The sequence below is a fragment of the Glycine soja genome, chromosome 2 (genome assembly GCF_004193775.1).
Source record: "Glycine soja cultivar W05 chromosome 2, ASM419377v2, whole genome shotgun sequence".
In the NCBI taxonomy this organism is placed as follows: Eukaryota; Viridiplantae; Streptophyta; class Magnoliopsida; order Fabales; family Fabaceae; genus Glycine; species Glycine soja.
The window spans coordinates 41,057,256-41,081,360 of NC_041003.1; the positions used below are offsets into that span (position 1 = coordinate 41,057,256).

The window sequence follows — 24,105 nt, forward strand, 5'->3', positions numbered from 1 at the left end:
AGCAATTGAAATAAGTAATATCAGGAAATAAAATTACCGTTTTTTAATACAAAATAAAATAAGGAAATTTTTTTAGAAAGGCAAAACAATTAAGCCCGTCTCTTTATTTTGGATGGCAGGTAAAGTAGAACTTGGAAATGGAAGAAGGCATGGAATAGGAAGGGGCTAAATGTTATTTTTTTTTTCTATTATATTTTAGTGTTGTTTTATTTTAGTATATTAAGTTTTAAAAGTTGTATTTTGATCTTTTTGTCTTTGAAAGTTTTATTTTGATTTTTTATGTTTTTGAAAGTTTTCTTTTGATATATTAAGTTTTAAAAGTTTAATTTTAATCTTTTATATTTCCGAAGGTTTTTTTTATCTTGATCATTTATTCTAATTTCATTAGTCAATATTTTATTAAATTTTAAAATAATAGTGACTAAAACCTATTATCTTTAAAATGTTTACTTTTTTAATCTCTATCATCTTTTACAAATTTTATAACCAGCTAACAAAACATTAGAGCCATCTTACACTTGAATTCTCAACCTTCACAATAATACATTCATCATCATCAAATAATTCAGATCTACAATCTTTATCCACTAAAAAATATCAGTACGTCACTCATAATCACATCATTACCTAATATCAATATAGATTAAAAACATTGGATCTCAACAATGATGAAAAACTTTAGATATGATGTTATGGTGATGATTTTGGGTCTTACTTTGATTTTTAGTCGTCATTATTTTAAATTAATTATTTTATTATTTTAAAATTAACATAACACTAACTTTTGTTAATTAATGAAAATTATAAAAAATAATTAAAATAAAACTTTTGAAAACATAAAAGATAAAAATAAAATTTTTAAAATTTAATGTATCAAAACAAAACTTACAAAAACATAAAAAAAGTTAAAATAAAACCTTTAAAAACATAAAACATCAATAAAACTTTTGAAATTTAATTTATCAAAATAAAATAATAATGAATCAAAAGCGAATCAAATGAAAGAAAGGAGACACATGCTTGGACCTTGGATTTTGGGGTGTACCTCACCTCACACAAACTTCACACCTACCAAAATAAGGAAAAAAAAAAAGAAAAAGAAAAAGATCTCCCTTTTTTGTCTGTATGGTGTTTTTGGTTGAAAAAGGGTGCTTCCATGACAAAGATTATAATATATATAAGACCATGACAACCTTTTCAACATTTGTTCTTTCTTCAAGCATTTGTTATTCTTTCGATCAGCTATGAAGTAAAGAGAAGGGCAAGGAGAGATAGAGAGGGAAGAAAAATGAGTGTATCATTGACTGTGATGACCTTCAATCTCCATGATGATGAGCCACAAGACAGTCCTAATTCGTGGGAGAAGAGAAGGGATATGTGCATAAGCGTTATTACCAGTTACTCACCCATCATCCTCTGTACCCAACAAGGTTTCTCTTCTTAATTTGCATTTGGGGTTGCTAAAAATGCTTCCTTTGCTGCTTCTTTCTGCGATTTCGGTCTTGATCCCTCTGGATGAAACTTGCTAGATGGTTATGAAGTTTTTGTTTGTTTACCATCAGATCGATTGATCTGTTTTTGTTTGTTTTGTCCTTTGGTTATTATGATTCAATTTATTTATCCCCTTTTTTCTATTTTATTTTTCATCTGGATTCAGGAGTGAAAGCACAATTGGATTTTCTCCAGCAGGGTTTGCCAGGTGAAGTACCTTTTGAATTAGTTGTTCTTCAGCTTCTGAAAAGATTCATTTATGGTCCTCAAATTCATTACATGCATAATGTGGTCACTAGCATATTTTGTATCTTATTTGACATAATGTATGTGCCATAGGCCATACATAGCCTTGGCCTTGTTGAAGGATTATATGACATGGTGCTGGTTATGAAGAGAAATATCTCAATAAGGTGCTGTTATCCATCATGTTGCTTAAAATCTGCTTGAATGTTAAGTAAACTAATGCTTGCTATGCAGATGTTCTTATGTGATGCCTGTCTAATAGATTATTTGGTGGTGTTAAAATGAGTGCGTAGTGCATTCAAAAATGTCAAAAGGTTAGATAAACTAAGATTCTATATCTAAATCTGTAAATAGGCACTCAAAGTTGTTATGTTTATATACAAGGAGAAAGTGGGAGAGAGGTGTTATTAGGATTTCACTTGTTATAAAATGTCAAAATGATCAAAATATCTGAAATGCTAGTCTGTTAAGCCAACAATCTTGCAGTGATAAGTGTACGCATGGCTATGCTATGTACCAGTAGTTTCTGGAAATAATTCTATCTTTCTCTATTGACTATCCTTTTTTCTTTTATTGTTTAGTCCCTTTAGTTTGAACATGTTGTAAATTTTTAACTCAAATTGACTGGCTTCCTTTGCTAATGAACATGAAATATGAATTAATGTTAAAGCTGGCTTCCAAACTACTTCATAAAATTGTTCTGCAAGAAAAGCAAGTGATGCATGGAGTCCTAGGAAACATGAAAATACCATTATCATGACATTGTGGTTATCAATCATACTTGCCAACTTAGTGAAACCTGATGACCACTGGGAAACTAGCTATAGTAAGGAAAAAGAATGCTCTTGACAAGAATGATACCTACGATTTTGTCTTTCCTTCACTTGTGAAAATCTTGCTTGGATGGGTTGAGCTTACAAGATAAAATGCAACTCTGGTGGTGTTTACAAAAGGGCTTTTATTTTAATATCAGTGGTAGTGCTTGTTGCTCAAGGCAATGAAAAAGGGTATGGTCTTTATTAAGTGGAGACTTCATTTTCAATCCTATTATTAGGAAGGGTTCTATTTTCTATTCAGCACTGGCTCAAGTTACTGTTAGACATTATAATTAATTCACTTCACTTTGTTACATTTTTCTTTCTAATGGAAGGACTTGTCTTTTATATAGACAATTCCAGTCATCCCCTTTTTGTGCTTAATATTTCTCTGTTTCTAAATGGATTCTCTTTTACTTTGATTAAAAAATCTCAGGTTATGATCAATTTGGGATATCACGGAAAGGGCCCCAAGACACTACTGACCAGCATTGCACTATCTTCTATGATAAGGAAAAGGTATTATGAGATAGTTTCAGTGTTATCTGGTATTATTTTTTATTTAACTGATTGGTTTACTGATATTTTTCCCCTTAAATAAAGGTCGAGCTTCTAGAAGGTGGAACCTTTTGGTTGTCTGAGTCTCCCTCTGTACCTGGAAGCATGTCATGGGGTTCTGAAGTTCCTTGCATTGCAACATGGGCTATATCCTTATGATTTAGAAAAGAAATCATAGCTTCAATTGTTTTCAAACTGTGTTTTACGTTTGTTGCACAACCTTTGGATCACGTGGTTCCTTGACATGATGTCCACACATTTCAACTGAAAGGTGTTGAGCCTCCTGGATTCTCATTTCAGATAGTAAACACAAATATGGATGAGTTTAGTCCTCGTGCCCGTAGGCGAAGTGCTTTACTTACATGGCAGCACATTGCATCCTTACCCCCTAGCCTACCAGTTGTGTACTGTGGAGGTTTCAATACACAAAAGGAATCAACTACTGGACGCTTTCTTCTTGGAAGATCAAGGTAGTTTCTTATTACATATACATATATTCCAATTGTTTCATATTATCAATTTCAAGTTTATATCATGTTACTGTTATGAACTCAAGTTCATATTTCCTTTAGTACTTGGTCACCTATTTTGTCATTCTTTTACACCGTGTATTTACATAATCGAGTGCAGAGAGCATGGTGTTGTTGGGGATATGAGGGATGCATGGCCTAGTGCTCGTGTGAGGAAAAATGTTTCCCTAATCCACACTTATCATGGGTTCAAGGGTACTTTTTTCTGTGCTTATAGACTGCCATTCTGTTTTTTAAGTATAATATGACTGCTATTACTGAGTATTATCCGTCTGGTGCTGTTAGGTGACAAACAAGGAACCCTTGAATTCCTCAAGTTAATTTTTAGAGCTCTCTGCCTCTGCTGGGATCGTCAAACACAGGATCTTCACATTGATTGGATCCTTTTCAGAGGTAGATCTTTGATTCCGGTTTCTTGTGAAGTGGTAAATGATAATATTGATGGGTATTATCCATCATCTCATTTTCCTATATTTGCCGAGTTTATGCTTCCTCGCACTGTAAGAATGCTAGAATCACCTGTACAAGAAGATAGCTAAATTCTTTTTTCTTGCCATATCTGGTGCTTCCCTTGTGGTGCTCTTCTTCTCCTTTTTATAGCTGTCCATCATGAATGTATTTTGTAGGTAAATTGGGGTTTGTACTTTGTAGGGGTATTGAGGGGAGGGAAGAGTTTGAAGTATGCTTTATGTTTTTCTGAAAAATGTGGACACATCATTGTCAGCAAAATTTGTTAGCTGAATACTGCCCCCCATAATTGAGGATCATGTATTGAATCATATTTAATTTGCTTATAAATTTAATTTGTTCCTGCTGTTTCTTTCAATTTTCGATTGAATTATATTGACACAACTTTGTCCTTGAAGTTTGAAGGGGCGTGCTTTTCAGATTCGTCATATACGCATGATGACTAGTTTTTTTTTTTCTTTTCTTCTTTTATCCATGTCATTAAATACTAACGATTTGGTAATGAATTGTTTCTAGTTCCCTAAATTTTTTAAATTTATTCCACCAAATATAAAATAAACTAGGAATTATAAACTGGTAAAATAATGACTAATTTTCAGCAATAAAAATAAACAAGGAATTAAAAATAAGCAAAAAAATTTAGAAGGACTAAAAATACTGATAGAAAATTAATAAAGGAATAAAAGTTATATATAAAAAATGAGGGACTAAAAATTAGAATCTAGAAAAGATGAGGGACTAAAAATTTAATTAATTAATTGTTACAACATTGTGTAAGTTATGAGAGAAAAAATTTAACTTTTAAAATAATATACATTAAAATGACTTGTTTGGGGATTAAATTTTAATAATTTTAAAATAAAATAAAGAAATTTCAAATAATACTTGAAATATTATGTTTTATTTGGTTTGAATTGAATCAAATTTTAAAATTGCAGTCGAAATTCGATCCAATCAAATAATAAAATTTTGAGTTTTGCCATCTTCAACATTAGATATAAGTTTTTTATAAAAAAAAGATATAAATTTCAAGGTATAATTACAAAAATAGAAAAAAATCACTTAACAGACAATCCATGATCAGAAGTGTTCGAGTTAATTCAAAGTATGAGAATCGAGTTTGAGTGGAGCCACATTTTAACTTGAACGAATTGTTCCAAACATTATTCTAAACCACCAGCCAATCATTAACTTCAATTAATGTAATGAACACGAGTGGGTGGATGATTCGTCAATCACCGTTTAAACTACGTGATCCATTCAGTGCCGCACGTCATGATATTGATCTCATTCATAGTCATGCATGGTTTAGAAATGTCTCACAAATCCTCAAGATTTTTGTGTCTCAACTACTTTTTAAAAAAAACAACCTTTGCATTTCGACGAACAAAGCAATAAAAATTGACACAAAAAAATTACAACAGAACAGAACAGGGGAAGAGAAAGAGAGCGGGTGGAGCGTGTTTGTTTGAAAACAATGGCGAGAGAGCCTCTGGCTCGTGACCTATGCATTTGTGTGTGCATTTACATTCTACTCATTGCCCACCAAAGTACCTGTTTTTACCTCCCTGGTGTTGCACCTGAGGATTTCTGGAAGGTCATTACATTTCTTGTTTTCCTTCAAAATCTATTTTCTTTTTTAGTATTTTAAGCATGTTCATTCATTTCTTATTGAATTTCATGTTAGATCAGTGATGGGTCATGTTGGTTTTATGCTTTCTGTATCCCTTCTTTTTTACCTTGTTGGTTTTTGATCCTTGCTTGATCCTCTTGATTCATTTTCATTTGATGAGGGGATGAGTAATTTGAATTCTGTGTGATTTTGATGAGTAATCAGAATCACACCAATCCTGATTCCATCATGCAATGCCAATGCCAACTATTGTGGGAGTTATAGGAATAAGGCGTGTGTGAAACTTTGCATAACTATATATGTTTGCCATTATGTGATTGCACCAAAAATTTGCATTTCCTAGACAGTAACATAGTTGACAGCTTATTCTCCTAATTCAATCAATGCATTGGTGATCAACCAGAGAAACAGGCCGTGACTTTTCCTAATTCGTAACATTTGTTTATTATATTGTGTTCATTGGTGCAGGGAGATCCGTTGAAGGTGAAAGTGAACAAACTGACTTCCACAAAAACACAGCTGCCTTACTCATACTATTCACTGCCTTATTGCCGGCCAAAACACATTTTCGACAGTGCAGAAAACCTGGGGGAAGTTCTCCGGGGAGATCGCATTGAAAACTCTCCCTATGTGGTTGGTTTATTAAATCTTTCGGACAGGTTCCAACTTTCCACCTTATGTTTAGTATGTTTCACTACTAAAATATTGAAACTTTTAAATTTTTCCAGTTTAAAATGAGAGAACCACAGCTGTGCAATGTTGCTTGTCGTCTGATTCTTGATGAAAAAGCAGCCAAAGAGTTCAAGGAAATGATAGATGATGAGTATCGGGTGAACATGTGAGGCACTAATGACCCTGAAGTTTATATCTCATGCAACTTTGTGGGAATATGTCTTTGTGACAAAAGGATATTTTATCCTTGCATTGTTGCAGGATTTTAGACAATCTTCCTTTGGTTGTTCCTATACGAAGGCTTGATCAGGAATCTTCCGTGGTGTATCTGCATGGCTTCCTTGTAGGTCTTAAGGGACAATATTCTGGAGTATGTACAAGCTTGCTGAGTGCTGAGCATAAATTTATAACCTTTATTTTGATTTCTTTTTTACCTCTTGTACTCAACTGTTGACAGATCAAAGAGGACAAGTATTTTATTCACAACCACTTAGCATTTGTGGTTAAGTATCATACTGATCCAGAGTTAGATTTGTCAAGGATTGTAGGATTTGAGGTTACACCATTCAGGTTGTATTATAATTCTTTTCCACCTAGTTTTTAATATAGTTTTGTACTTATCTATTAATCTCATGGCTAATAATAACTGTACATTGAAATGATTCTTATGAATTCAGTGTAAAGCATGAATATGAAGGTAAATGGAATGAGAATACCCGCTTAACTACCTGTGATCCCCATGCAAAAAAGCTAGTCACTAGCTCTGAATCTCCTCAAGAGGTTGAACACAAGAAGGAAATCATTTTTTCCTATGATGTTGAGTTTGAGGTTAGTTACTACAATTTGTAGCAACTGAATTACCAAAGTGACACTAAGAATCGGATTTAGATGTTGATTTCTTTTTTACCTTGTAGGCAAGTGATGTGAAGTGGGCATATCGCTGGGATACCTATCTTCTTATGGCCAATGACCAGATTCACTGGTTTTCAATTGTCAATTCTTTGATGATTGTACTCTTCCTTTCAGGCATGGTGGCTATGATAATGTTGCGGACACTTTACCGTGATATCTCTAAGTACAATCAACTAGAGACACAAGAAGAAGCACAAGAAGAGACAGGATGGAAACTTGTCCATGGGGATGTATTCAGGCCTCCATCAAACTCAGATTTACTCTGTGTATATGTTGGAACAGGTGTTCAGTTTTTCGGAATGATTCTTGTCACCATGATGTTTGCTGCCCTTGGATTTTTGTCTCCCTCAAATAGAGGAGGGTTGATGACAGCCATGCTCTTGCTCTGGGTATTTATGGGACTGTTTGCTGGATATGCTTCGGCACGTCTCTATAAGATGTTCAAGGGAACAGAATGGAAGAAAATCTCATTTGGCACTGCCTTTATATTTCCTGCCACTGCCTTTGCTGTATTCTTTGTGCTAAATGCTCTAATTTGGGGGCAGAGGTCTTCTGGGGCTGTGCCATTTCAAACAATGTTTGCGCTTCTTTTGTTATGGTTTGGCATCTCATTTCCACTTGTGTTTGTTGGTGGTTTTGTTGGGTTTAATAAGAAGCCAGCAATTGAGGATCCTGTGAAGACAAACAAGATAGCTAGGCAGATTCCAAAGCAGGCTTGGTACATGAATCATGTATGCTCTATTCTAATAGGAGGCATACTCCCATTTGGTGCAGTCTTCATTGAGCTTTTCTTCATCCTCACATCAATCTGGTTACATCAGTTTTATTATATATTTGGTTTCCTCTTCATCGTGTTCGTCATCCTCATTATCACCTGTGCTGAGATCACAATTGTGCTCTGCTACTTTCAGCTGTGTAGTGAGAACTACAATTGGTGGTGGAGGTCGTATCTGACTTCAGGTTCCTCTGCACTCTACCTTTTCCTATATGCTGTTTTTTACTTCTTCACAAAACTTGAAATCTCAAAACCAATATCTGGAATCTTGTACTTCGGGTACATGCTGCTGCTTTCGTATACTTTCTTTGTGTTGACCGGTACAATTGGTTTCTATGCATGCTTCTGGTTCACAAGGCTGATCTATTCGTCGGTCAAAATCGACTGAACCTTGCCAAATTTTAGTCTCATGGTTTCAGTTCTAAGTTCAAGCACAGAAATTTAGTCTCCTCTACCTAGGATATTTGGTAGTTCTGATTTTTGTTCCAAGTCATCAAATGTATTTTCATAGTATCCAATTTTGTATTCTTCATTGGTATCCATGAATGTTCTCATTGTTTTGTATGGCACATTCACAAGGACTATTGAGCAATTTATCTGTCCTCAATGCCTATCTTGGAAAAAGTTTGTCTTGCTAGTAAATACTAAATGTAAACCTTGGTTTAGATCCTGTATTAAAATATAAAATCACTTCTTTTTGTCAATTAGAAATTTGCTATAAATATTGCAATCTATGCCAGTACTTTTAATTGAATGTTTCTGGTAGACAACTGCATGGTTTCCCTTGTATATGCTATGCTTCGTATTACGAAATGAACCAGTCCAAAACTTGAATTGGCTTGTGCTCCTGTTCATCTTAGACGTAGGTAGTCAACTGTACGGATGTGAAAACCACGTTTGAATTTAAGGAGGAATAACCTCCACTTTTCCCACTTATTTGTCATCTTGAATTATACTGAAAATGATTCCAGTGGAAAACCACACGTATATTCTGTCAACCAGTAATTATATAACTTCAATAATAAACTTGAGAATAGTACATAAGTTTACATGCTCGGTGGCCCACAGCCAAGTTGGCTTAATGTATAATACTATAATTTACAAGGACACAGATGAAGAGTCATTACAAGTCTTGAAACCCTTACAACTGTAACCAGGATAATTGTATAATACATTGCTTTCGACCTTTCTTCACAAATTCAATCATCATAGTCAACCAAAACAAGCATTTTAAGAGAACACATGGAAATTTTAGTCAGCATCATCCGCAGAGAAGTCAGGCTCAGGGGGTTTCTGTAGTTTCACTAACTCCCTGGCAGTCTTGGCAAGTCGATTGCGATGTACACCACGTAGAGTGTGCGCAGCAAACTTTGAGGCTAACAAGGCAGCACCAAAGCTGTAGGAACTGCCACCAACATTTTCATGAGTTCCGTCTGACTCATCTTCCTTTTGACGAAGCTTCATAATTTTCTTTTTTGAATACCGACGCCATGCTGCTTGAATAAAGCATGCAGCCCAGGTCCTCCATTGTTGGGAGTAAAAACGGAAAGTGTGTTGAACCTGTCTACTGTGAAGGCGCCTAAACTGACTAGCAACAAATTTTAACTCATCAGCAGTTAAGGCAAAAGCCTCAACCTCCATTAATGCCTTAACTGTTCTAGTAGAAGATGGAAGATTAGAACCAGATTTAGGATCCAGGGCCCAGGTTAAAAGCTCCTCCCCACAGAAGTCAGCCTCTTTTAGAAAACCGCGGTTGAAAAATCCACTCCTCCCACCATCTGTGGTAACACTCTCAAGGCGACCACGTATGATGAACAACATCTCATCAACTGGATCTCCTTCCCGAACAATGTAAGTATTCTCTGTAAATAAACACGGTTTCAGTCTCTCACATATGGCATCAAGCAATCTCTCATCCATACTCTCAAATAGTGGAACCTACAAATCCATGAAAAGCAATCAAAGAATTAACAAACTCAGATGCTCAAACATAGTTTGATAAGTTAATCTAAGAGACATCAATTCCAAAAAATTTCAGAGAGAGGCTTCTGCATGATGTAATTCTAAAAGAATTTGGAAAGCAAATCTAGAGAGTCAGCGAAAGGACCAATTACACATAACCTTGGGTGGTTGTTTTGCTGTAAATACTATAACCAGTAACCATAAATATTGAACTGATTACCACAAGTTTATTCTTTTAAGTATAATAAGTTGGTCCTTAGTTTGTCAGAGAAAAGAGTGGTCTTATTTAGTCGCACATTTCAGATAGAGGGCCTTCTTGGTATTTTGTTTATTTTCAAGTGTTTGAAAGCATACCCTCCTCACTAAGGCCAAACAGAGATGACGCTTAATATCTCTCCGAAGATCCTTTGGTAGACTCTGAACTAAATTTTCTTCATCTACACCCCGCGTTGCCAGCCACTTATATTGGTCATACCGTCTCACACGCTCTCTAAGATCTTGTGGGAGTAAGCGATGGTGCATCCACTGTTCTGAATCACGCCTTTTGACTCTCATTTCCTCAAGCCTAATGGTGAGAGATTGAAGATATGTCTGTAATCATGGGAAACACAGAGATCTCAGTATCAACTATCAAATACAAATAATCTTCTCTTTCATACTTTAGGAAATAAACTTCACAGCTATTTATTTGCAAGGCCATTCTGCGATAACAAGAAACAATATTTTGAACTTAAAAATATGAAGTGTATCAGTGTGTCCATGTGAATGTACAATTGATTTAATTTGGTGTGCTTGAATAAGCTTATCCAGAAGCACTTTTAGGAGAATAAAATAAGAAAAAAATAAAATAAGCTTCTCTATAAGTTAAAATAGCTTATGCATAAGTTAAAAATAGTCTTTTAGAAAAACTATGAGAGCTTTTACAAAATAGCTTATGAAGAAAAATAATTTTAGCTTATGAAGAAGTTCATTTTATTTTTTTCTTTTTATTTTCTTCTCCTATAAGTACTTTTGAAGAAGTTTATCCACACAGGCCCGTAATGCATAACCATACATTGACCCTGACATATAAGGAGGGAGTTAGGTGAAAGTGTGAGAGCATTAGAAGAGTTAATCTTGACAATTTAATTTTACATTGAAAGTCAAGTTTAGGGGTCAGTTTGTTTAAACTTAAATAAGAAATTTTAAAACAAATTCTTTTTTAAAAAGTGCTTATTTAATAAGCAGATAAAATTTAATTCTCAAAATAACCATAAATTGATTTTTTTTTTATGCAGAAACAAATTAGACAAGCACACTAAAAAAAATAGAAAGTTACTTATTTGATTAAAATAAGTATTTTTTTCAACAAATAAGTTTAAACCAATTGACCCTAGTTCTCAGGCTTTCGTTTGATACTCGTTATTCATAACATCATATATATATATATAGTGTGCCCGCGCATGCATGTGTGCTTCAAAGTTTACAATATCTTGATGGGTGCCATAAGAGGCAACATGAAATGAAAAGTTGAGGGAAATAAAATTGTTATGTGACAAAAGTGCCTTGCCTTTTTCTATTATTAGTATTATAAAAAATTGCTTAACAGTTTAAAACAGGATACATTTCATCAATGTGTCGTGTCAAACTCATGTCTGTGTCCGTCTGTTGGCACCAAAATAGTGAGTTCACAGGTTAAGACAAAATTTACCAATAATAGCATTCATCTTCAACATGCTTTAGCCAGAGAAAAAAGACAAGTGGTAAGTGGCAAGTCAATATTTTGCATATGGAACATATATCAAAATAGAAAGTAACTAAATGAATATTGAGGGGCTAGATACTCCATTATGACACTACTTAATTTCTTTTAATCCCACTCACACCATACATACAATTACAACATTTAATTCCATTTAATCACTTGGATATTGATATTGTTAAATGTTAATAAGCATGAACATTAACATTGGGTAATTCAACTATTCAAGTATCCAGTCTATTTGACCCGAACAATTACAAGCCCATGGAAACTCCAGCATGTTCTGAACAAACTGAATGACAAGACATCCAGCAACCTTACTTTCATGATATGTTAAGCTCAATGATTTGAAGTATACCTGCATGTTGCCAATCAGAAGGGCAAAAAGGATGAGGCCACTTATAGCTAGTGCTATTGAAAAGATAACCTCCCCAGGATAGGTGCTAGTTTGAAGCCCCTGGCCAAGTGTACTGCAGTGAAGTCAATGAAAAGTTGGTATAGGTATATCAAATAAGGGGAGAGAAAGGGAGGGGGTAGGGGAAGAAGATGCCAAACAAATAATTTTTTCTATAGACTAAATCTGAAAATGTAGATCACATACTTTAGCCAAAAGCCCTACTGTTTAAAAGTAAAGTCCCCAAAAATACTCAGAATTTGTAGAAACTAGAATCAGGTGATTGTTAATGCATTTGACTATTTGCAGAACCAGACCTTTTACTTTTCTGAACTGATACAGAACCGATATCAGTACCAACATGAAAGGTTACAGGTTGAATCTGTCACAATCAGTTTCTGTAATAGCGGAAAATATAAGATAAAAGGAGATGCGGCAGTTTCTTTGAGGGACGTCCAAACCTCCCACTCTTTTTGCATATTTTTTTCACAATTTCTTTCCTTTTAGTCCCTCTTCTACTCATCCAAATAAGCAGAAAGAAATTTTTACACTTCTTTTCTTCCTGTTTTATCCCCATTCAAACAACAATTTTTTACTTTTTTTTTCCTATTATCTCTATCCCTCCTATTTCTTTCTTCCCTAATTCATTCTTCATCTAAACAGTGTTAACAAAAGGAATGTTCAAGAGGTTCAAGTGCAACCCAAATAGAGTTTAATTTACCTAATACCCACTCCATTACTGATGCAACAATAACCAACAGTTTTTCCATCTAATTTGTTTGAACTAAAATCACTAATACATTGTTTGATAACTATGTAGAAATAATATAATCACCGCAATGGGAAATACATACTTCTGGAGAAATGCTTGGTATATCAGTATGTTGTGATACATTCCATAATTAGTACAAATTTGATTTTTTTTATTTGTACAGATTTTGTTCCATTGTATTTTTGATTTGTACAGATTGTGTTCCATTGTATTTCTATCCTTAATTAGGTTGCTAACAGCTTATACATAAGTCTTATATTCACTCTTTGAAAGATAGAATTACAATAATATTCAGATTATTATCTTTCAAGTTGGTATCAGGGCCTCCGATCCAGGGGGCTCTGCTTCTGCATTTTTACAGGCAGCCTTCATTGCTGCAGTTGATACTGTTTCAGTGCCAGTCACTGCATATACCACTGGCCACCATCTGACACCGTCAGTCACCTTCCACCGTCGTCATTGGAATGTCTAGGGGCCTTTATGGACTCTCTCAGCAAGACATCTAGCTCTTGTTCCCTAACCATGATTGGTAAGAGTTCTAGCTTCCTATCCTTTAATGCTTCTGGTACTGAAAATATCTGGATTATAGACTCTAGTGCTATTAATCATATGACACCTCACTCTTTTTATTTTTCATCCTACACCTTTTAACTGTAACCAACACATCACTGTCGCTAATGGTTCTCATACCCCCGTTACTGGTTGTGGTAACATTCAACTTCAATCTTCCCTTCATTTGAACAATGTGCTCCATATTCACAAACTATCTAATAACCTCTTGTCTATTCATAAAATCACCAAGGACTTAAACTATGTTGTGACATTTTCCCACTCCCATTGTGTTTTCCATGATCTTACCATGGGGAGGACGATTGGAATTGCTAAAGAACAAGGCGGGTTATACTACTTGCAGCGTGAGGACAATAAAGAGTGTACCAGACAGAAGGCTCTCACTTCCAATCATCAGATAGGTTCATAACCTTGATCATCCTCCCAAATATGGCTTCAACACAGGCATCTAAGTCATCCTCCGTTTAGTGTCCTTATTTCCATTTTTGTTTACAAAAAGGTCAGTTGAGTCTTTTCATTGTGATGTTTGTGAGTTTGCTAAACACCATCGAACTTTTCTTCCCAGTACTAATAACAGTTCTAAACCTATTGATCTTGTTCATTCGGATGTGTGGGGACTTGCACCTATCAGTAATATTTCTAGTGCAAAGTGGTTTGTTTCTTTTATTGATGACTGTACTCAGGTTACCTAGATATTTCTCATGAAAGACAAATCTGAAGTTTTCCAATTATTTGTAAACTTTTACCGTTAATTCAAACACAATTTGGGAGCCAAATTAAAAGATTGTGTTCTGATAATGGGATAGAGTATGTGAATCAAAACCTTTCTAATTTCCTCAAAGATAATGGTGTTGTTCATGAGTTAACTTGTGTGGACACCCCTCAACAAAATGGGATTACAGAAAGAAAAAATCGACATCTCCTTGAGGTTACCAGAGTTTTACTCTTCCAAATGCCTGTTCCTAAGTCTTATTGGGGGGAAGCTATTTAACCGCTACTTGATAAATAGGTTACCATCTCGTATTTTAAATGGTGTTAGTCCTACTCAACTCATGACCACATTCTATCCGTTTGTTCCCATTATAACTAGTCTTCAAAGTTCGTGTCTTTGGATGTTCTGTCTTTGTTCATGTTCACGGTTCCCATTGGGAAAAGTAAGATCCTCGCGCTATCAAATGTGTCTTCATAGGTTATGCCTCAAACAAAAAGGGGTACAAATGTTATCACCCTCAAAGTCGTTGTGTTTATGTTTCCAAAGATGTCACTTTTCATGAAACTAAGTCTTTCTTCACTAGTCCTTCGCTTCAAGGGGAGAATAGTCTAGAAGCTGAGATCCCTGAGTTGTCATGTTTTCCCTTGTTATAGGATTCCACTAAGAGGATGACAAAGACCTTGAACCAGCATCATCACCAGTTCAACATAAGGAGGACAAACGCTTTGGGAACCAGTACCAACGAAGAAAAAAACCCAACTTGGTCCAACAGCAACTTCAATCATCCGAACTGGAGGTAAGAACTCATACTCTTGAGGACACCTTAGATGCCTCTTGTGAATCTAACCTAGATGATTTGCCAATTGTCTTAAGAAAAGGAAAAAGTTCTTGTGCCAAATATCCTATATCCCAATTTGTGTCTACTAAAAACCTTTCTCTACAACACCAGAGTTTTATTTTAGCTATTGATTCTATCAGAATCCCTAAATCAGTACAAGAAGCCTTAAAAGATGAGAACTAGGTTCAAGCCATGAATGAAGAAATGGGTGCATTGGAAAGGAATGAGACTTGGGAGATCGTAAAGAAACCGAAAGACAAAAAGGCAATGGGTTTTAGGTGGATATATACAGTTAAATATCAGGCTGATGGCACATTGGACCGGTATAAGGCGAGGTTGGTTGCAAAGGGATGCACCCAAACCTATGGGATTGATTATGAGGAGACATTTTCTCTAGTGGCAAAAATGAATACAGTCAGGATCATCATCTCCTTAACAACACACTTTGGTTGGGAGATGCATCAATTCGATGTTCAAAATGTCTTCTTACATGGAAGCTTGGAAAAAGAAGTGTACATGGAGATTCCACCTGGATATGGTGCCACTAATGGAAGAAATAAAGTTTGCAGACTAAAGAAGGCCCTATATGGTCTCAAGCAGTCTCCTCAGGCTTGGTTTGGTAGGTTCACTCAAGCTATGATATCTTTAGGGTACAAGCAAAGCCAAGGTGACCATACTCTCTTTATAAAACACTCCCAAGATGGTAAACTTACTTTGCTCTTGGTCTATGACGATGATATAATTATTGCAAGCAATGATGTGCTTGAAAAACAGACCTTGAGGGAGAGGTTAGCAGCCCAATTTGAGATAAAGGATCTCGGGAAGCTAAAGTACTTCCTCGGGATAGAGGTTGCATACTCTAGGCAGGGTACCTTCATTTCTCAGAGAAAACATATACTTGATCTCCTCAAAGAAGCTAGCAAGTTGGACTGTAAAACCACTAGAGCGCCCATAGAGCAAAATCACAGGATTGAAAATGATGAAGAAATCCCAAAGGTAGAGAAGACACAATACTAGAGACTTGTTGGAAAACTTATCTACTTATCCCACACCAGGCCTGATATAGCCTATGTAGTTAGTGTGATTAGTCAGTTCATGCATGACCCAAGAGAAAGACATTTCTAGGCAGTAAAAAGGATCATTCAATACTTGAAGTCTTCTCCAATAAAGGGATTGTTGTTTAAAAAAAAGAAAAATTGATCCATGAAAGTATATACTGATGTTGACTATGCAGGATCAATTGTTGATAGGAGATCTACCATAGGATACTGCATGTTCTTGGGTGGAAATTTAGTAACATGGAGGAGTAAGAAGCAAAATGTGGTTGCAAGATCAAGTGCAAAAGTAGAATTCAGAGTTATGGCTCAAGGGGTTTGTGAGTTGTTATGGATGAAGATCATACTTGATGACCTCAAAATAAAATTGAAGCTCCTATGGGACTAGTTTGTGATAATAAGTCCGCCATCAACATTGCACACAATCCAATTCTAAATGATTGAACAAAGCACATAGAGATAGATTGACATTTCATTAAGGAGAAATTGGACAGTGGTCTTATAGCCACCAAATACATCCCTTCAAAGCTTCAGTTGGCAGATATGTTCACCATGGGACTTCCCATGGAGCAGCTTCAAGACCTTACTTGCAAGTTGGGAATGATAGATATACATTCACCAGCTTGAGGGCGAGTGTTATGATACATTCCATAATTAACACAGATTTTATTCTGTAATTAGTACAAATTTTATTTTTTTGATTTGTACAGATTTTGTTCCATTGTATTTCTTTCCTTAATTAGGTCGCTGACAGCTTATAAATAAGTCTTGTATTCAATCTTTGAAAGATAGAATTACAATAATATTCAGATTATTATCTTGCAAGTCAGTATTTAAGTCAGACTTCACATAGAACATACTTGTTTCAGTCTTTCTAATGGCCGTTAGCCTGTTATGGAATGTGCGGCACAAATGTCCAAAGGAAACAAACTTAATTACCTCAAATTCTGGAGCCCCCACCATAAACAGTAACAGTATTTGGAGATGAACTTCTTAGATGAAATGATGCCAGAAGACAAGACTTGCCCGAAAATTCCATAATCAAAATGTGCAGGATCACCATCTGCAGAGCACCTTGACTGAATATCTTCACTTGTTTTATTCCAAGCACTATAACCTTCCATGTGCCGGTTCCCACAATATAGGAAATTTTCTTTGCACCCAATGTCACTGCAAGCCTTCTGCCAGCATGTGTCATTGCGTTCAATAGCTAACAAGTACCAAAAAGCACCAACTATCTGCAAATAATCATTGGTGGAATAAGGCAGGGATTTGACAGAATTAAGCATCATAAAAAAAACAAAATAAAACAAAAACTTACATGACTGGCAAGCATGTATAGCAGCAAATAATATGCAGCCCCTGCCCATGCAGTTTCAGCAAAGACACCGGCTGTTCTCTTAAGCTCTGAAGTCAACGGTACCATTCGGAGAAATCTAGGAACATACTGAAGCAAGATAATGTACAACAAGGCCTGCTTTGTTGCTAGTACATCTGAACCTTTTGACCTCTGAAGAAATCTCCAAACCACAATCTGAATACAAAAACAAATAAAAGAAACCAAAAGTAGGACTGAGTTTTCTTATGCTTCTCAAAATTGCAGACAATAAGGACAAACATTAGAGTTATGCAAATTTCCGCTGTAACTTTTAATGGATGTCCACTAAGCAGTCACAAAGAAGTGTTTTGAATATATTAGTGAATGTCTCCGGTAAGCAATTGCAAATTTTTCAGCAGAATATTAAAAATAGAAATAATAATCAAAAGTTAAAACAGTTAAAATAAATTTATAAGTGAATACCCTTGTTTATTAGTTTCAAACCAAAGAAAACAGGATTGGGGAACTTTATTGTATTAATGACACCAACCCTAGATCAAAACACAAAAATAAACATGGAGGGGATATCAGCCATGATATTGTTTTATAGCAATCCAAAGTGAAAGATAGCAAACTACAAACACGTTTAGTACAAGAGGGTCATAAATCAAGCAGCAGAAAAAGATGACTAAAGATAATAACAGTTTTTTCTGACCTGTGGTATCGGCAACACGGATAGGAAATCAATGATGAAATACCGCTGCAAGTATCGCTTGGCTATCTGTGCAGAATCTATCACAAGCTCACCACGCCCAAAGACACGAGAAGATGGAGCAATATAAGCAGTACGGAATTGGAGAGCCATGTGTATAAGATAGAAAACATCAACCATTGTCCTTAAGGTTGTAACTATTGTTGCCAACTTTCGGTCTATGCCAAGACAATGAAATGAATCATTAATGACTGGTAGATAAAAAAATAGTGGATCTATAGACACGGCCAAAATGCATGAGATAACAAAAAGTTTGTTCCATAAGAGCAGAAACTTGTCTTGAGGATCAAATATCTTCTTTTCTGACACTTTAAGATCTTCCGGGAACACTGCCCTAGATACTCCCAACCCAAGCGATCGCCCAATTGATTTCAATCCTTCAGATCCCCTTCTCATTCCCCTTTTGAAAGACCTAGAAGTTGTGCTGCTTCCATGACCATGGCTTAATTTATCAATATTAAATCCAGATTTTATAACTCCGGCATCAGAAGATGAAGATAGTGTAGAATCCAAGGCCTCCAACCTAGAAATTAACAGCATGCACAGAAACAAATCACTTTTGTCTGAAATTGCAGCTAAGTATTTGCATATTCATAAACAGGAATTATGCCAAGATCAATTCTAGATTAGAGAAAGGCAAAGAGGAAATCAAGAAATAAGAGAATGCTTTATCAAATATCATGAGACTTAAGGTCACTATGAGCTGAATACAATAAACATCAATTCAATTTAAGAAAGCTATGTCAACAAGATTCATGTAAATCATTTTAAAGTTACAGGTCAGAATAGTTTCTCTAAGGTTCAACCGGACATCCATCTAGCAAAATTTCAAAATGGCAAATTTTCTACTTCTTATACCGTTAAAGCGTACAACTCAACTAACTGAATGAGTGACATAGCAGATGGTTAAGTGGTTATATATCCTTGCATGCTTTATGGCCAAAAAAGCAATTCAATATACTGATGCAAAAAGTTTATTTCATATCAACATAATTTATCTTTGCAAATTGCAATAACCTAAATTTATTCTAAAGTTGGAATTTAGAAACTGCAATAACTTACACGAGCTAAGAACATGCAAATAAATATTATTAGCATCACTATCTTCTCCTTCATATCTCTACCATAACTTCTCAATGAAAATATATTGGATACCTCAAAAAATTTTCCCGCTGGCCACCCATGTATTCTGACTTGGGACCACAGTCAAACATCTTTCAACAGTTGATCACATATGAACAACCTGCATAGAAACAAACAAAATTCAAAACAATGAACAATAACAATAATAATACTGCCAACTTCAAGCTCAGATTCCAATTGTTCATCACAAGCCTCGGGGTAGAGGTTTCTGATTCAAATCTGGAAAGTATATATATTCCAAGAAATACCATTGCACAGATTTAAAACTTATGCTCATGTTTACTTTCTTCGGGTGTTAAATCAAATGTATATCTACACTTTATAATGAAGATTGATTGCACCAGCCAAATGAAACTAAAGTTGCCCACTTGCTTGTTGTATCATCTTCCTTCCAGCATAATATTTGTGAAACTTTTCATCCTCTAAACCAAACTGCTGTTTACTCTAGTTCTCATAAAGTATCTCAACATAGTTAAATCGAAGACCCATACTCTTAAGCTAGCATTAAAAATCCCTGGAAATACCATTTTCTAGATGTTCCATCCATAGAGAAATAATCATTGCCAACTTTCTGCCTCTCTTCACCCAGCTCTAATTTCTTGATTCATAAAGCAGATCAATGTCACAAACTCTGAAACAGCTATTTCAAGAAATTTTCAAAAACAACTTTCTGCCTCTCTTCACTCACCAGCTATTGGTAATCAACCACTCAGCTAAGCCTTATCTCTCTCACACACACAGATATATATAAAATTGTAATGGTACAAAATTAAAATTAAGGTAGATGATGAATTCATAGGAGAAATTGTCATGAACTAAATGTTAAAGGAGTAGAATTTGTTATCCCTTAAAAATGAAAGACGTCCAGAACATAAAAAAAAAAAATGCTATAAAACAATTAAAATAAAGGTCCTCAGTCGTTGAAGTTCAACATATGCAGAATTATCATGTTCAACATTCAACAATAAGGCTAGCCTTCAACATCTCACTGTCTCTGCAAAATCATCTTCAAGAACACCACATAATATCATAAATCAAGAGAAAACCTCGGTTAAGAACCGAGAGCAGACGGTGACCGGCGACCGGAAATTTTGCCGCCGGTGAGGGATTGTCGTCAACGCCTATTGGAGTAAAAATTACCAAAAACAAAACCAGAAAAAGTTAACGAAAATTCTCTTTCCATATCTTATCAACAAATATTAAGACTCCTAAAATTTCTCCGCCTAACCAGGATTCGCGGTAGGGTTAACTGTCGCTGAAGTTCAAGTCCAACACAAGAGCAAGTAAAACCTCAGCAACTCTCTCACACCAAAACCGAAATTAAAATTCGATAAACATGCAGCAATTCAAATCAAATAGATAATTAGAAAGTGAAACGCTTATTCATTCCATCAAGACTAAGCAAGGAAGGTGGAAAAGGAGGGAACGAACCTCGTCGGAGAGAAATGAGCGATGCTGAACGGAACGAGAAGATGGAGTGAGGAGCGAGAATGAGAAGAAAGCATTTATGGCGGAATCTCGGTCCCTCACAGATTAAGTCGCTGTCATCACAAGAGCGGAGAAAAGGAAAGAGGAAGCAACACAGCCAGATATTAAATTAAAGCAAAATACAAAAAAAAAAAAAAAATGCTGTAATAACCGGTATTACAGGGGATAAGACAATAACAATATTCATTCTTAACCAATAATATTCAACACAGTTGTTAATGATTGAATTTATTAATTAAATATACTGTCAGGAATTTGATTGTGGAAATACTTGTTTTTTTTTTAAAAAAAATATTCATTCTTATCCACAATAATGTTACGCTCTTTTGATTAACTAAAAAAAATATTTTTCTCTCATTTTTTTCACTTTTATTTTTAAGTATAAAAATTTGATCCCTAAAATGCTTTGGTCAGTTTTTTTTCCAGCAACAATGTTAGTATGCGACAAAGATTAATATAGTAAAGTGACCCAAAGATTAACTTGGCCAAACAAAAATATTTTAAAAAATTCAAATAGAATTTTTTTAAAATTTAAATAAAGTTTAATGATTATATATTATTATTGTAAAAAAATTAAATAATTAATATAAAATCAATAATCTTATCATATATAATAATTTATAATAATAAAATAACAGTATAAAACACTATACCGTCAGCATACTTATTTTTTCATTTAGATAATTACACTGAAAAAAAAAAGATGAATAATAAAGACATATTTGCCCTTCTCATTTGATCTATAAAAGAAAATAATTAGACGCGCACATATTTGATTTTATAAACCAAAATAATTAGACTCTGTGCGCGTCGGTGCCCGTCAGATTAGATAGTTAGAGTTAGATTCTTGGCTTTTTTTCGTACCTAATTTGATAAAATATTTTTAGAAAAAGAAGAAGGAAATACCAAATCCTAATGCGCTTGTAATTTTGTGACGGCTATAGTGTTATGACTTATCCGATATCAGACAACGAAAAAAGCAGCTGAAAAATAAATTCTACAAAGACACTTTTTCTTGGTGTCTAGTTTTACTCGTTAATCTCGGGTAGGTTTTGACCTTTTCGGTCTCGGCTTAATAACGGTCACAAGCAGATTCCTATTATAATTTTAAGAAAAAAAATTATATAGAATTACACAAATGCATAAAAATTTGAGAAAATCAATTGAGACTTGAGATCATTAGATTAGACAGTAAAAGCATCAATATAATTAAATTAAATGAATATTTTCTCTTTGATTAAATTTAAAACAATCATTTTTTTACAATAGTCATATCAAATCTATGATCTCATACGTTTTACTTCAACTCCCACCATTTGTCACCAACCCTAATGGATTAAAACAATCATTCTTATTTCATATACTTGTTAGAATAATATTTTTTTTAATTCTTTTACTGATATGCAATTTAATATTCATTATTTAATTCGAATTAATAGTTATCAGTCATCTTTTAGTAATTGGAAATAGTCCTTATAACTGATAAAATAAAATAAAAATCATAATTGTTAAATTTGATTTAATTTTGGCTTAGTGAAGAACTACATGGCCTCCTCAAGTATGTGATTATTTAGTTTTTGATGTACATATTCATATTATCATATTTGGTATATCTACAGTCAATTTGTTTTAGTTTTTTGCAGCCACAAAATGTCAAAATCTTGCATTCCCGGCTAATACTGTTAGAATGACATATTTCTTCCTTTGGCGTTGGCCAATTGTAACATTTCCACTGCTAAAACAAACAGAGCTTGTTCTTATGAAGTGAATTTAATTTCTCTGTAGATTATTTATTTAATTATTGCATGTCTATCAATTCATATATGATGAGGATTGTTATCAGTGTATTTTAAACTTATTCTTTTTAATACATTTTTAATATTAATTAAAATGTATTAGAAACTAAAAAATTATAAGTAGAACTACTTATGATTATTTATATCAATTCTTTTGGCGTGTAAATATTCTCATTTATTATAAAAGAAATATATATTTGACTTAATTTATAAATTTAATTCCATAGCTGTATTACATTACGATGAATTAAGTAAGGTTAACTTATAGTTTCATTTTACTATTAGATTGAGAGGACTGTGTGTCCGTAAAATTGAAGAATGAAATTCAAACTTCAAATTTCATACAAATTATTCAAATTCCTAGGAATAATCCTTGATTGAATGACTTTATTAAAGGAGTGAACAAGCATTTAAAATGAGAGAAAAACGATTATAAGTTGATAATATAAAAAGATTTACATTATTTAATTATAATTCATTGTGCATAATAAATTTATTAATTTTTATCATAATTATTTTTAAAATCATATAAATAATGATTTATGATTAGACTACTAAAAGTGTTTTAACTTTTGGGGAATATTTTATAGATTTGATTAAGCGAAAATATTTTATATCTTGTATAAAAACGTCACTTGCAAAAATTATAGGTTTGATTAACACTTTTGGGAGAGACAAGGCCTCCTTTTATATACAACTTGATTCATAAATTTGTCCAATTACAACATACGTCAAATGTCAAATTTATGGTACTTTTTTCTTGTTCAGTGGCAACTATGCTATTTTCTTAAAAAAGACAAACATATGACAACTTTTCCTACCTATGACTCAACTTTGTTGTTTTGAACAAGTATATATAATTGTTTACAAAACTTTGATCTCGATTTAGTCTTGATGTAAAACGAATTATTGGATGTCAAATTGATTAAACTGACAACGATAATTTGATATTAAGTGTCAAGAAGTTTCAAAAGAAAGTCAATTACAGGGGAAAAAATGTAACAAGAGGAATAAAATCAAATTTATAGGCAACTAATTTAACTCAAAAGCTATCTATTTTTATTTTTTTATCTGTTCGAAAATGGTAACCCATTGCTTAAGTACTCTTGGAAAACTACGTTTAAAATGAGAATATAATGAAAGAAAAAACAAGTGAAAAAAAACTCATACTAATTTTTTTATCAATAAATATTAATTATTATTTTATTAATTTTTTGTTGATAAAAAAATTAAACTTATAATAATTTTTTAATTATCCAATTAACCTTATATCTCTATGCAACTCACGCTAGTAACAAATGTTGCTTAATACTAAGAAAACTAGATCTTGTTTCATGAACATTATCCCAGGAAAGGGAAAAAAAAAATTAAAACTCATGTATAGTGGGCATGCATTTCAAGCTTTGGATCTTCTTCTTCTTCTTCATATAAGGAATATAAGAAC

The 24,105-nt window shown here is 33.9% G+C and overlaps 3 protein-coding genes across 4 annotated transcripts; 2 read left to right on the forward strand and 1 right to left on the reverse strand.

Moving 5' to 3' along the window:
* Window positions 1-1,164: 1,164 nt before the first annotated feature.
* Window positions 1,165-4,466, forward strand: LOC114394449. Of its 2 annotated transcripts, none has more exons than XM_028356028.1 (7): window positions 1,165-1,430; window positions 1,658-1,699; window positions 2,989-3,071; window positions 3,156-3,257; window positions 3,366-3,580; window positions 3,741-3,835; window positions 3,926-4,466. In XM_028356028.1, exons 1-7 carry the CDS (start codon window positions 1,289-1,291, stop codon window positions 4,177-4,179), a joined length of 933 nt encoding a protein of 310 aa, XP_028211829.1. In that variant the 5' UTR covers window positions 1,165-1,288; the 3' UTR covers window positions 4,180-4,466. The 2 variants fall into 2 exon arrangements, with proteins under 2 accessions (XP_028211829.1, XP_028211838.1); XM_028356037.1 differs by lacking the exon at window positions 1,165-1,430 and adding an exon at window positions 1,831-2,744 and having other exon boundaries at window positions 1,682-1,699.
* A 1,119-nt stretch (window positions 4,467-5,585) lies between these two features.
* LOC114376266 (transmembrane 9 superfamily member 9-like) lies at window positions 5,586-8,780 on the forward strand. Its single transcript, XM_028334293.1, has 7 exons — window positions 5,586-5,705; window positions 6,210-6,374; window positions 6,470-6,579; window positions 6,675-6,783; window positions 6,871-6,983; window positions 7,079-7,241; window positions 7,328-8,780. The coding sequence occupies exons 1-7, from the start codon at window positions 5,586-5,588 to the stop codon at window positions 8,486-8,488; spliced, it is 1,941 nt and encodes a 646-aa protein (XP_028190094.1). The 3' UTR covers window positions 8,489-8,780.
* A 307-nt stretch (window positions 8,781-9,087) lies between these two features.
* Window positions 9,088-20,957, reverse strand: LOC114394462 (probable cyclic nucleotide-gated ion channel 5). The gene is made up of 8 exons (XM_028356048.1): window positions 20,809-20,957; window positions 19,390-19,477; window positions 18,178-18,757; window positions 17,466-17,678; window positions 17,084-17,382; window positions 12,162-12,273; window positions 10,417-10,653; window positions 9,088-10,038 (listed from the first exon to the last, which is right to left on the reverse strand). The coding sequence occupies exons 2-8, from the start codon at window positions 19,446-19,448 to the stop codon at window positions 9,352-9,354; spliced, it is 2,187 nt and encodes a 728-aa protein (XP_028211849.1). The 5' UTR covers window positions 19,449-19,477; window positions 20,809-20,957; the 3' UTR covers window positions 9,088-9,351.
* Window positions 20,958-24,105: the final 3,148 nt, after the last annotated feature.